The sequence below is a fragment of the Schistocerca americana genome, chromosome X (genome assembly GCF_021461395.2).
Source record: "Schistocerca americana isolate TAMUIC-IGC-003095 chromosome X, iqSchAmer2.1, whole genome shotgun sequence".
NCBI lineage: Eukaryota > Metazoa > Arthropoda > Insecta > Orthoptera > Acrididae > Schistocerca > Schistocerca americana.
This window is the reverse complement of record NC_060130.1, coordinates 179,101,185-179,115,040: the sequence shown is the minus strand read 5'-3', so window position 1 is coordinate 179,115,040 and position 13,856 is coordinate 179,101,185. Positions and strand designations below refer to the sequence as shown.

Genomic DNA, 13,856 nt, shown 5'->3' with positions numbered 1-13,856 from the left:
TTAGCGGGATGGAGCTGCATGACTTCATGACTGTCAGTGTAGTATATCAGAATGCCACTTCAAGTTACGGTCAGAGGTTAAACCTCCCTTGTTGTGGTCTGGTGCATGCCCTGTAAGGACTGAAATACATCAAAAGTGCCACCCTACCGTATCTGGAGTGATTGAAGTGGAGAAAGGTGGTTAATTGCAGGTGCTGTTGGCTAGAGTGCACTGGCTCTATGGACTCCTCCTTGTCATCTTCATGGGAAAACTGACACAAATGAGAAGTCGTGGTCACACCAGAGATACATCCAGTACTGTCTGTGACTAGACATATGGCCTAAGTCCAAAAACTAGTGTCAAAATAAAGCAAAACTCCTGGGACCGCGAGAAAAATTCCTTCTGCTTTTCTCTACACCTTGGAACTGCACATTTTGCACAGGAAACAGCCAGTGAGCAAAAGGGGTTAACTGATAAGCCAATTGAAACCATGGAAATTTGTTCCCAGGACCCAACCATCTTGAGCTGCATGTCACCACCCATGAAAGCCATTGAACAATCACCCCCCCCCCCCCCCCCCCCCCAATGAGAAACCTGCATGTGGCTCACTTCCAGACGGTGGAAGAAAATTCCCTGAGAATCTTTTCAGTGGTTCCCTGCATTGTCCTCACACACTTGGCTGTGAGTGCCCCACGCAAAGCAGAACCCATGTATAGAAACACTCAGAGTCAGCCATCGTCAAGATGTTGTCATTTCTGGGGCCCAACAAAGTGGCATAGGAGGATGGGCTGATGGCGATGGTCTATTATGTAACTCTGTAACACCGAGCAGTTACTTGCTCGCTGGCCCTGTTTTGAAGGGCCCAGGTACTGTATTTTGCAGCTCCGCTCCAAGAGGAGCACTAATATAAATAATATAATATGATGTGTGCTTAACAAAGTAACGATTGATCATCACTCGCATTGCACCTGCACTCCAAACACACGCATCACAGATCCCCAAATTGTGCAAGAGAACAAGTTGTGCATGATCAATTAGAAATGCAAGATATAAATATGCAAAAATTAAATTACTTAATTGCATGTGAAAAAAAAAGAAAAATAAACAAATAAATAAAGAATATATGTGGTAACAGGCATGGAACATTCTGCAGCCTCACTGGGTCTCTGTTAAAAGTAGCTAGGAGTACTAAGTTTCATTGTATATTTACCAGTATTTAAAATATGGATTCACACGAATGTGCTGTTTGTAAGGAGATATATAATACTACTTCTGTCTAATTTTACTGTTAAATATGTAAACGTTAAGTATTGTGAAAACACTCATTTTGGTTCATAAATTTGTGGACACAGATATTTGATCCTAATATAAGTCCTCCTCCACCACCATTCCTATACTCTATCTCGCTTATTTATCTGCCTATATCTAACATTCTCGATTTATAACTGCCTTCACACTTCCATTTTTTCTGTTTATGTCATTACCAGAAAATATTTGAAAAAGGATAATTTTGTGTGTTATATCTCATTCAGAAAACATTTACTGGAAGCCAGCTTCCATCCCTCCTAAGAGACATGTCGACACTAAATTTGTCGAAGTACGTCAGCGAAGTAGCGGCGGCACTGGTCGATGCGAAGTTGAAAATGGTGGATGTGTGGCCTGCTGTTCAACTGTGTTCATTAATGCATCAGACATATGCTGATTTTGGACCATTTCTCTTGGATAACTGGCAGAAAGTATTGTCTCTTAAAAAGGATGAAAAGGTAAAGTACCTGTGACATACGTCCTTATCTTATTGGTTGTTCTGTCTGTCTGTGTGTGTGTGCGTGTGTGTGTGTGTGTGTGTGTGTGTGTGTGTGTGTGTGTCGGTGATTAGCTGCATCTACTGTTCTGTCAGTTGTTATCTTTACTCCTCGATTAGAGATAAGAAAGTGTAATTTCATTTATGTGGATAACTTTAATGAAAACTGCCTTAAAGGTTACACTTCAAATTGTCTGCTAACTGGACAACATCAACAGTCCTCTTAAAAGTAAAATTTTTATTGCCGTACTATTGGAATCAACTTACCCACTTTTTCTGACAGTTGCAGGTGCATTCATCTGAATGCCAACAACACAGGAAATGATGAACTCATGTGTCACATATTTGATTTGCGGCAGCCTCATATGTCAAGTATTCAAAGGGGCTGAATGTGACACAATATTGACCCGTAGTTCACATGAGGAAACTGCTAGTAACCTGGCATTTACTGCAGTTGCCATTGTTGGATGTTCTGTAACTTTGGCTCCGAATTAATTGTTTATGCCATACTGTACCGAAGAAAGCATTTTTGTTCACACACCCTCTTTACAGTGTACACTGTGTGTGAAATTTGTTTGCTCCATACATAATAGTCAGAAATGACATAGGTTCTGTCCAATTTGATACAGGACGGTACTGGTACTCTGATACCTGAGAACAAGTATGACTGTTCCAGAGTGGAATACCATCAAAATCGTCAAAAGTGCCAAGCATGAAATTAGCAGTAATTTTCAAGTGGTACTGAATTTTTATGTCATTGGTACCGAGCAGGGTGTGCGAGTTGTTTGGTGTTTGCTATATGCTGCCATGTTCTGTGAGATCTGTTTCTGCGGTTGTCGAGCCGGTCGGTAACTCCACGGTGACTCGTGAAATGGTAATGTTGCAGAGGTGACTGGCTAGAGGCAAGAGTTTGAAGGCATAACCTGTTCAGTTGTTGAAGTCTTTGTTAAGGAACAACTTTTATAGAGAGAAATTTGCAAATTGTGCCAAAAATAGTTGTTACAGTTATGATCAAATTCGATGAAGGAATGAAACTGTGGATGATAGCACAAGCTAAATTAGAAATTGAGACAAAAAAAAAAAAAAAAATTCCAATCCCAAAGAAAGCAGGTGTTGACAGATGTGAAAATTACCGAACAATCAGTTTAATAAGCCATAGCTGCAAAATACTAACGCAAATTCTTTACAGACGAATGGAAAAACTGATAGAAGCCGATTTCTGGGAAGATCAGTTTGGATTCCGTAGAAATGTTGGAACACGTGAGGCAATACTGACCCTACGACTTATCTTCGAAGCTAGATTAAGGAAAGGCAAACCTACGTTTATAGCATTTGTAGACTTAGAGAAAGCTTTTGACAATGTTGATTGGAATACTCTTTCAAATTCTGAAGGTGGCAGGGGTAAAATACAGGGAGCGAAAGGCTATTTACAATTTGTACAGAAACCAGATGGCAGTTATAAGAGTTGAGGGGCATGAAAGGGAAGCAGTGGTCGGGAAGGGAGTGAGACAGGGTTGTAGCCTCTCCTCGATATTATTCAATCTGTATATTGAGCAAGCAGTGAAGGAAACAAAAGAAAAATTTGGAGTAGGTATTAAAATCCATGGAGAAGAAATAAAAACTTTGAGGTTTGCCGATGACATTGTAATTCTGTCAGAGACAGCAAAGGACTTGGAAGAGCAGTTGAACGGAATGGATAGTGTCTTGAAAGGAGGATATAAGATGAATATCAACAAAAGCAAAATGAGGATAATGGAATGTAGTCGAATTAAATGGGGTGATGCTGAGGGAATTAGATTAGGAAATGAGACAATTAAAGTAGTAAAGGAGTTTTGCTATTTGGGAAGCGAAATAACTGATGATGTTCGAAGTAGAGAGGATATAAAATGTAGACTGTCAATGGCAAGGAAAGCGTTTCTGAAGAAGAGGAATTTGTTAACATCGAGTATAGATTTAACTGTCAGGAAGTCATTTCTGAAAGTATTTGTATGGAGTGTAGCCATGTATGGAAGTGAAACATGGACGATAAATAGTTTGGACAAGAAGAGAATAGAAGCTCTCGAAATGTGGTGCTACAGAAGAATGCTGAAGATTAGATGGGTAGATCACATAACTAATGAGGATGTATTGAATAGAATTGGGGAGAAGAGGAGTTTGTGGCACAACTTGACTAGTAGAAGGGATCTGTTGATAGGACGTATTCTGAGGCATCAAGGGATCACCAATTTGGTATTGGAGGGCAGCTTGGAGGGTAAAAATCGTAGAGGGAGACCAAGAGATGAATACACTAAGCAGATTCAGAAGGATGTAGGTTGCAGTAGATACTGGGAGATGAAGAAGCTTGCACAGGATAGAGTAGCATGGAGAGCTGCATCAAACCAGTCTCAGGACTGAAGACCACAACAACAACAAGAAAGAGTGATCCTTGCAGAGGGTATTAGGGCATTAAAAATGCTGATTTCATTATTATTATTATTATTATTATTATTATTATTGTAGTTCGCAATAGAGTTTATTGCCCCTGGAGTGGTGATGCACAGTAGACGACAGCTGCACAGCTAGCCAGTTGTTGCTCAGTCTGTTTCCGCATTCGGTATTCTGTAAACTTCCATCATGTTCAAGTGCTGTGTAAACTTCCATCATATTCGAGTGTTCTGTTGTGTTTTAGATGCGCAAAACTACAATTGACTGATTTCCATTGTATTCTGTGTTTTCTGCAAGTTATGTCATAATGGCTGAAGTATGTACAAGGTACCAAGTGTTTCACGAACAGGCAAGAGACCTTATTTTTACAGTGTACTCGTTGTCCAAATGTGAGGCAGATTCAGGTCTGAATGTTACCGAAATGCAGGAACGTAACATAGCTGCTGTCTATGCACTTTCAGCTGAGTTGAAAATGCAGCACTCCTTGCTAGCTGCGTAGCCAGAGGCCATTAACGCTGTAGCTGACTGTTGAATAACAGAATATATGTAATATTCACATTGCCCAGGCAAGAACAAACAATGTTCACAAAAAATAACGGATGCTGTAAACTGTCTTCAAAATTTAATGGTAGTTTGATATGCACGGTAGCACTCAGCTCTTAGGTAGCTGGTTCAAACCGTGGTGGTGGAAGAAATTTTCACCACCAGTATTTCGTCAGTAAGGAGAGTGCAGGTGACAGATTAAAATTCTCAATTGCCAGACTTTGCACTGATACTGAGTATTAAATAACAGACTGTACCACTGTATGTCACACATTGAGGGTGTGCAGTGATGACAGTGATCTCTTCACTGGGTGAGAACATTTAGCTTGGCGGCCCCCTCAGTGCTATAGGAGAGCAGTAGGCTGTGGGGCGGCACAAATATGACACCACACTACACAGACAGACTCATTCAACAGACACAATTAAGACACAGTTCTCAGTCTTTGCAAAGGAAAGATGGAAGAGGATGAAGGAAGAAAATCCGTTCCAATTAGGCAGCTGAACCTACTCGTTAGGGTCTCCCAGCCGACATGAGTCCACCTTAATACAAAAAATAGAACTGGTAGCAGAGTAAAAGAAAACAATAATAATTAGAAAAACAAAAGTTCTCCAAAGTAAAAAAAAAAGGAGCTAAGGAGGAAAACTATAAAACAACGAAGTGTTTCAATCTGGAGTACTCTCAGATCCCATACTGTTTTTGTGGCATATCAATCAGCAGGAGAGCCATAGACAACGTCTACCCAGAAAAGTATGGATTTTTCTGAACAGCTACAGTGATGTCAAAGCAAAATCTTAGTGTAAAGAATCCTCTGTGACTACAAAGGAAAAATAATAAAAGTGTAAAGTTTTACTGTAACCTGTAAAATGTTAGTAATCTGCCATATTAACAAATATTGTAAAGCAGTGCTGACACACAGGAAACAACTTAATGAGAACTCCTATAAATTAGAAACCTTTGAGATACTGGAACCCTACCATATTTATTCAATTATAAGAAGAGGTTTCTTCCCAAATTCATCATTAAAAAAAATGAGGTCATCTTACATTTGAAGATTAAACTACACTCCTGGAAATGGAAAAAAGAACACATTGACACCGGTGTGTCAGACCCACCATACTTGCTCCGGACACTGCGAGAGGGCTGTACAAGCAATGATCACACGCACGGCACAGCGGACACACCAGGAACCGCGGTGTTGGCCGTTGAATGGCACTAGCTGCGCAGCATTTGTGCACCGCCGCCGTCAGTGTCAGCCAGTTTGCCGTGGCATACGGAGCTCCATCGCAGTCTTTAACGCTGGTAGCATGCCGCGACAGCGTGGACGTGAACCGTATGTGCAGTTGACGGACTTTGAGCGAGGGCGTATAGTGGGCATGCGGGAGGCCGGGTGGACGTACCGCCGAATTGCTCAACACGTGGGGCGTGAGGTCTCCACAGTACATCGATGTTGTCGCCAGTGGTCGGCGGAAGGTGCACGTGCCCGTTGACCTGGGACCGGACCACAGCGACGCACGGATGCACGCCAAGACCGTAGGATCCTACGCAGTGCCGTAGGGGACCGCACCGCCACTTCCCAGCAAATTACGAACGCTGTTGCTCCTGGGGTATCGGTGAGGACCATTCGCAACCGTCTCCATGAAGCTGGACTACGGTCCCGCACACCGTTAGGCCGTCTTCCGCTCACGCCCCAACATCGTGCAGCCCGCCTCCAGTGGTGTCGCGACAGGCGTGAATGGAGGGACGAATGGAGACGTGTCGTCTTCAGCGATGAGAGTCGCTTCTGCCTTGGTGCCAATGATGGTCGTATGCGTGTTTGGCCCCGTGCAGGTGAGCGCCACAATCAGGACCGCAAACGACCGAGGCACACAGGGCCAACACCCGGCATCATGGTGTGGGGAGCGATCTCCTACACTGGCCGTACACCACTGGTGATCGTCGAGGGGACACTGAATAGTGCACGGTACATCCAAACCGTCATCGAACCCATCGTTCTACCATTCCTAGACCGGCAAGGGAACTTGCTGTTCCAACAGGACAATGCACGTCCGCATGTATCCCGTGCCACCCAACGTGCTCTAGAAGGTGTAAGTCAACTACCCTGGCCAACAAGATCTCCGGATCTGTCCCCCATTGAGCATGTTTGGGACTGGATGAAGCGTCGTCTCACGCGGTCTGCACGTCCAGCACGAACGCTGGTCCAACTGAGGCGCCAGGTGGAAATGGCATGGCAAGCCGTTCCACAGGACTACATCCAGCATCTCTATGATTGTCTCCATGGGAGAATAGCAGCCTGCATTGCTGCGAAAGGTGGATATACACTGTACTAGTGCCGACATTGTGCATGCTCTGTTGCCTGTGTCTATGTGCCTGTGGTTCTGTCAGTGTGATCATGTGATGTATCTGACCCCAGGAATGTGTCAATAAAGTTTCCCCTTCCTGGGACAATGAATTCACGGTGTTCTTATTTCAATTTCCAGGAGTGTATTACTGCTGAGTTCAACATTTTTATGTTGTGTAAAATAAATTAATCTAGGGGTTGTCTTACATTTGCAGATGAAGCTTTGTCAATTGACATCACATGAACATTTATTTTGAAGATTTCAGAGAGGTTGTGTGGTGTCACAAATTTGCTGACACTAGTGTTTGTGCTCTTGACATTGGTGCAGTCACAGGCAATGTCTAATCTGACTATCATCCATGTAATAGACTCCTATTTAATATGTTCAATTTCTTTCACAAGGATTTGTATTTTTTATTCATTTTATTTTATTTCGTGCACAACAAGCGAGCACCTTGGCAGACTATTGTTCATCTGCTGCATAATGCAGACTGGACACAGTTGCCCCTGCCACACAGTCCAAAGATATTGAGAAGACGGGCACCATGAAGCTGCATTGATGAGGTTAAAACAGATTTTAACCTCCATGCTCTGGATAGATGCTGTTCGTTTTAACAATGCATTTTTGTTTGTCTGGATTGATAGGAGAGGGTTATCAGAAAAATGGTAACACTTGTTAATTAGCTGTATTGAGCAAAATGTAATATCTATTTTACCAAAATATATTATGCAATTGTTTACGTAGTAGTGGTGAAAAAGAGATGGCAGCTATGTCTTTTTCTGAGTTAGCTGCCTTTCCATTTGCAGTCGGAATTCAATTACTTTTAAAATTGTACAAATGCTCAACAATACTGTACATTTCTACAGGAAATGGTAAAAGTCTAGATAGGGGGCCACTGATGTACTTATGTGTTCCATGCATCAATGTTGTTAACACTCTCCGTGAGATATAACGGGAATGAAAGAGGGTGTGTCAGCTGCTGCTTCTATACAGCCAATGAGAAAGCCATGTTCAGATGACATGTTTGGAAGCAAGAAACAAAGGAAGATATAGTCACATTCTCACGTCAGTAGACAACTGAAATCCACTATGTATTTGTGGAATCAGCTGTTTTTTCATGTACCACTATAACCACAATCTCGGGTATCGCAACATGTTTGTAAGAAACAGTGAAATATTTGTGGCAACCAAGATGATAAAGTTCATTGCTGCTCGTATATAAGAACCGAGCAAGGTGCGCAGTGGTTAGCACACTGGACTTGCGTTCAGGAGGATGACGATTCAAACCAGCGCCCGGCCATCCTGATTTAGATTTTCCGTGATTTCCCTAAATTGCTTCAGGCAAATGCCAGGATGGTTCCTCTGAAAGGACACAGCCAATTCTCTTTCCCATCCTTCCCTAATCTGTTCTCACCTTTCAATTGATTATGTGAAACTATCATCCCAGATAATGATACCAGTAATGATGATGATGATGATGGTTATTATTATTATTATTATAATTATTATTATTAGTATTAAAAATGGTAGTACCACTTATGGCTGATTTAGACCGTAAACCAATGAAGGAAGTGAAAATAAAAATTAGTGCAAACTGTTTCTTTTCTCCCTGTATTGTCAAAATGTAGACAGTCAATAAAGTGCATAAGTTTAGGATAGGTATAATGTTAACTTTTATCATTGAAACAGTTTGTAATTTTGATTAGCGAGAATATCTTAAAAATAAAATTTTCTCTGAGAACCTCTTTACAAATAGGGTGTTACTTATATTCAAGATCATCTTATGTTTGGATAAATATGGTATTTCTGACAGTCAGGTCAGCCTAAATGGGAAAAGTGTTTATATTAGGCAATTATGTTCAAACCGTACAAGTTCAGGATGTCAAATTATGCACCTTTCAGCCGTCAAATTTCCAACCTTATTTTATTTGGGACCAGTTTCAGTGTCTTACTATGGCATCTTTAGACAGGAGATGGTTGAAGTGATCACTATAGCAAAAATCTACTAATACCAGTATTTCTGGCCCCTGTTTTGATCACAACTGAGGTAGATTCTTCCTACACATTTGTCAAGGGCAGGTTGGAAATTTGACAGCTGAAAGGTGTTTAATTTGACATCCTATATCGAACAGCTGAGTTCTGCAACCATCTCTAAAAAGATTGACATACAGAGACTTGCTGGTTCATTTTCAAAGCTGGAGTAAATGCTTCATCATTAAGAAATTTCACTTTCTCATTTGACACAGAATAATTCACGCACTGTAAGTCAATAATCCTTCATAGGACTTGTTAAAAAGCAATTTACCTATCTTTTTTGAAACATAGTCCCTCTCCCATCTCCCTCCCCCTTTTTTTGTGAAGGCTATCAATGCACAAATTAACAGAAACTATGGAATGCTTCTTGGAGCAATTGGAGTCCAGTTCTTGCAAGCCCTCAGGGGGCTCAAGACTCTTCGTGAGTATGCGTGTGGTGAGCGTTGGGGCCCAAGCTATTTCAGTATGTACTTGCTATTGTGTGCTGCAATCTCTTGTCTCTGGCTATCCTTCCTTTCTTGGAATATTCTTTTATTCACCATGTTTTGGCTGAAGTAATTTGTTGGTCCCCTTCTGGGTTTGACCATTTTCCAACTTTACTGTAGTGTAGACTGACTGGGGAAGGACATCTTAAACAAAACCGAACTGTGTGCAGTATTACAGATCATCTGCGCACAGTACCGGTGTTGGGCTTCAAAGACAACGCTGTAGCCAGTCGGATATGGTAGCGTCATTATATACCATTTTTGTTGAACCTCCCACCCTCCACACACTTAACATAAGGCTCACACTGCTGATGCCTGAGCTATTCACTTCCTATGCATGCCAAGGAGTAGATTTCCATCATCTTGGAGAATCAGGAATGTCAGCTACAGCCATTGTTAAAATTAAATTTAAAACAGTCTTGAATGCAATCTTGTTAAAATATTTTTTTATTGGAGTGAGTGAGTGGTTTCGACTCTATGAAAGAGTCATCTTCCAACTCCAGAGCAGTGGATGGACACTGCTAGATGAGTTCCGTCAACCCTTGACGCAGTTACATGAGAAATAAAATGTATTTTGTTTACATTTGCAATAATTAAATTCCATCCTTCTTTCATTCCTAACATATACAGAATAGCAGGTTTTTGAGCCGAATGTTTGTTTAGTAATTGGATCGATACGTTTGCGAAACCTGCTAACAGCATAAATCAGGTGCCAAATCCGCTAAGTCAATATTTCACTTAAGACTGTAAGGTGTGAAACATAATCACAGATTTCAGCCATTAATACTGAGCAAATAATTATTTTTTAAAAAAGAATTGAAGTCTTTAACTATAATAATATCGGTGGGACGATTTTTTTGCGATGATCTGTTTCACTTATCATGCAATTAGTGGCTTTTTCATCTGGGCTTCTCAAATACCAACCAAATAGGATATGCTACAAGAGCTGAGAGTGGGTGAAAGAGACGTCATTACTGGTGACTTGATTTTGCAGGATTTCTGTTGTTTACTTCCACATCCAGCCATCTCCATCCTAAATTAGTTAAGGCTTATGTCATATGGTTCTTTTAAAAGGCATGTGGACAATTTCCACCCCCATCATTGTCTCATGTAAGGTGTTGTCTGTTTCCAGACCGTATTATGAATTGGATGTTAAATCATGCTCTTCCTTCCATCTTCTTTTTGTTTCGAGGTTTTTATTTGTGGTTTTTGTGGTGTGCTGTAGATGCTAGTCTGACTTCTGTATAAATTTTTGTAAAATAAGTGTGGAACATCAGATTTTTTTACCCACTGCATTGTCTTTTTCTTTTGTAGATAGCAAATCAGGCCAAACTTCGTGTTGACTTGAGGTTCTATGCTGAACTTATTAGTGTTGGCATATTCACACATAAAGAAGGTTTACCATTGTTGGGCAACATTCTAACAGTGTTAACGAATATGGACCGTGAAGAACATCACAACATCAATATCATACTCAGCTTTTGCAGACACTGTGGAGATGATTATGCAGGTGAGTAACTATATGTAAACAAATTTTACAGTTATCTTTGTTTTGAGTCTTAATATTGTTGGTCATCCTTTGTTTGATTTTGGAAAGTATAATACTGCTTTGAATCTCTTTATATTGGAGTTGGTTATTTAGGAAACCATTCAATGCATGCACTAAGAAATGGCACCGTCCAATTTCTTTTATATTGTTTGGCACTAATTTGTGCTACAAACAATGCTGCATGTGAATATGTGCTACTGCGTCATACTTCTGTTTACTCCTGTTTTCTTTTGAAACTGGTTTTGAGGGTACTTTACTGTTTGAGGCATTACATCAGGGCTTCCCAGCAACTGAACTCCGCAAGCAGGTGAGTGTGGGCCTTTGAGCAGCAGCCACAGTCTGCCCTCCGTGGTCACAGAGTAGGGGCTGGGGTGCCATGTGGAGACGTGAGAGGGGTGATGCAGATCCTACAGATTTCTCAGGCTAGTTAATTTTGCAACCAGAAATTTCTAAGTCATAATAATTGAGGTTTTGCACTGTAAATGAAACAATCTAAAAAGGAAATGCTGCCAGATAATTTTGTTGTTAAGGGGGTACATCACTTACAAATGGTTCTGTACCCCACCACCAGGCGTGAGCTGACTTAAGGGGGTCTGGAGGTCCTCAACTAGGTAGCCCACAGGAGACCTTTATTACCTCACATGGACATACATATTGTAGAAATGTCTTCCCTGTTAGCCCAACTTAAGGCTTAGTTATTTGTTTCCAATTGAACCCCCACCCTTTTCCCCCCTCCGTTCACCAGATAGAAATTAACTTCTCAGATGCGAAAAACACAACTAGAGCTTCCGGCTCACACACCTCTCACTGATGCCGCACGTGCCTCTCTACCTGCCCTGCCCCTTGCCTTAAGCTCACCTTGGAGACTTGAAGTGCACGTCTCTGCCACTGTCCACTCTCTCCCTCCCATTCTACACTTGTGCCATACTTATAATGCCCCTTTCAGCCATGGTAGCAATGAATATCGTTGCACCAGAGCACGACTGTGTAGAGATATCAATCGATATGTACAAGGCCGGTTGAAAAAATTCTGGAACATTCGTAATTTCGTGCCAATAATGTGTTGGAGTGAGTTACAGTTGGCATCCCTGCACACACCTGTGTTGAATGCATAACTGCCAGAAGTTTCATTGTATGTCTGTTAGGTATTGTTCAGTGCTGTATTGAGCGGAACATTGTTTCGCACAGTTTGCAAATTTTGAGATGGCAGTAAATTTTGTGTGAAACCCGAGAAAAACTTTAGAGAGAGACACACCAAATGATACCGGAAGCCTACGGTGATAAGTGCTTAAGCCATACTCGGTGTTACGAATGTTTCACATGGTTCAGAAATAGATTGACAGAAGTTAGAGGTGACATTTGTTCAGGACGCCCTTTGATGTCTACTGATGACGTTGGTGTCTGGAACTTCAATGAAATTGTACATGCCAATCAAAGACTGACTGAGAGACTGCAGAAGAATGTAACATTTCAGTTGGATAATGTCATGAAATCATTACCCATCATCTTGGAGTGATTCGTGCTGCAGCCAAATTTGTCCCACAGCTCATGAGTCAAGACCAGAAAGACCTCCGCTCCACAATCTGTCAAAAGCTTTTTGATGAGAACGAGATGTTCCTTAAAAGAATTGTAGCTGGTGATGAGACTTTTTTTTATTTCCAGAGTTGGAAATCCTGTTGAAAGGACAAAGATTTGCAATGACAGATTGGATACAAGAAAATTCCCAGACGGTGCTTTGCATAAGTCAGCAGCAGACATACCAAGATTGCTTCTGGAAGTGGAAACAGCATTTGGAGTGGTTTGTCGAGTGTGGAGGAGAGTATTTTGAAGTACCCCATGCTCTATAAAATGTAAATGTAGAAAAATTTGTGGGCAAACTTCTGGAATTTTTTTGAACGAACCTTGTATATAATACACAATACTCACGCACCTTGCCCCACCACCCTGACGCTACACCACACCTCGCCCCGCCACCCCGATGCTGCATCGCGCCCTGCCCCAACCCCCTGCTGGCGCATCTCACACAGTGCCCTTCCCCCCATGCAATCGCACAGCACCCCCCCCCCCTTGCTACCGAGCACTCCCCCCCCCCCCAACAACACAGTGCCCCCCCATGCAACTGCACAGCGCCCCTCCAACATCCCTGCTGCCGCACCTCATCCCTGATGCAGCCCCACAGCACCCCTCCCCCACCCCTGCTGCCACACTTCTCCCCTCGCCCTCTCCCCCGCCCTGGCTGCCGCATCTCTCCCCTTGCCCTTCCCCTGCCACTGCTGGTGCGCCTTGCCCTTCGCCCCTGCCCTGCCACTGCTGGCCCACCTCGCCTCTCGTCCTCACCAGTGCACTCCACCCCCCAGACTCCTGCGCCACCCTCGCAGCCTGCCCCCGGCCCTGACCCCTGCCCCGCACGTACCCCGCCCATGCCCACCCCGCCCCACCTTGCCCCTAGCTGCATCACCTTGCCCCCCACCACCCATTCTGTTGCACCTCAACCCCCAATGCTCCTGCTGCCGCCATCCCCCCCCCCCCCCCCCCTGTCGCGGTTGGCACCCTGCTCCAGCCGCGCCTGCCTCCCCCCTACCCAAGTTGCGCCTGGCTCTTCCCCCAGAAGTCATGCCCGGGCCCCCACGAGAATCGCACACGCCTGCAGAGTAGTGCACTCCTGCAGAGCGCCCGCCCTGCCCTCATGCCGCCGCGCCCC

General features: G+C 43.0%; 1 protein-coding gene across 2 annotated transcripts in view; it reads left to right on the top strand.

Annotated features, from left to right (window-relative positions):
- Positions 1–13,856, top strand: part of LOC124554809 (regulator of nonsense transcripts 2-like) — a 233,707-nt gene that overhangs the window by 57,879 nt on the left and 161,972 nt on the right. For both annotated transcript variants that reach the window (XM_047128465.1, XM_047128466.1), the window contains 2 exons: positions 1,512–1,742; positions 10,921–11,116. In XM_047128465.1, coding sequence (XP_046984421.1) covers positions 1,512–1,742; positions 10,921–11,116 — 427 coding nt within the window. The remainder of the gene's footprint in view (positions 1–1,511; positions 1,743–10,920; positions 11,117–13,856) is intronic.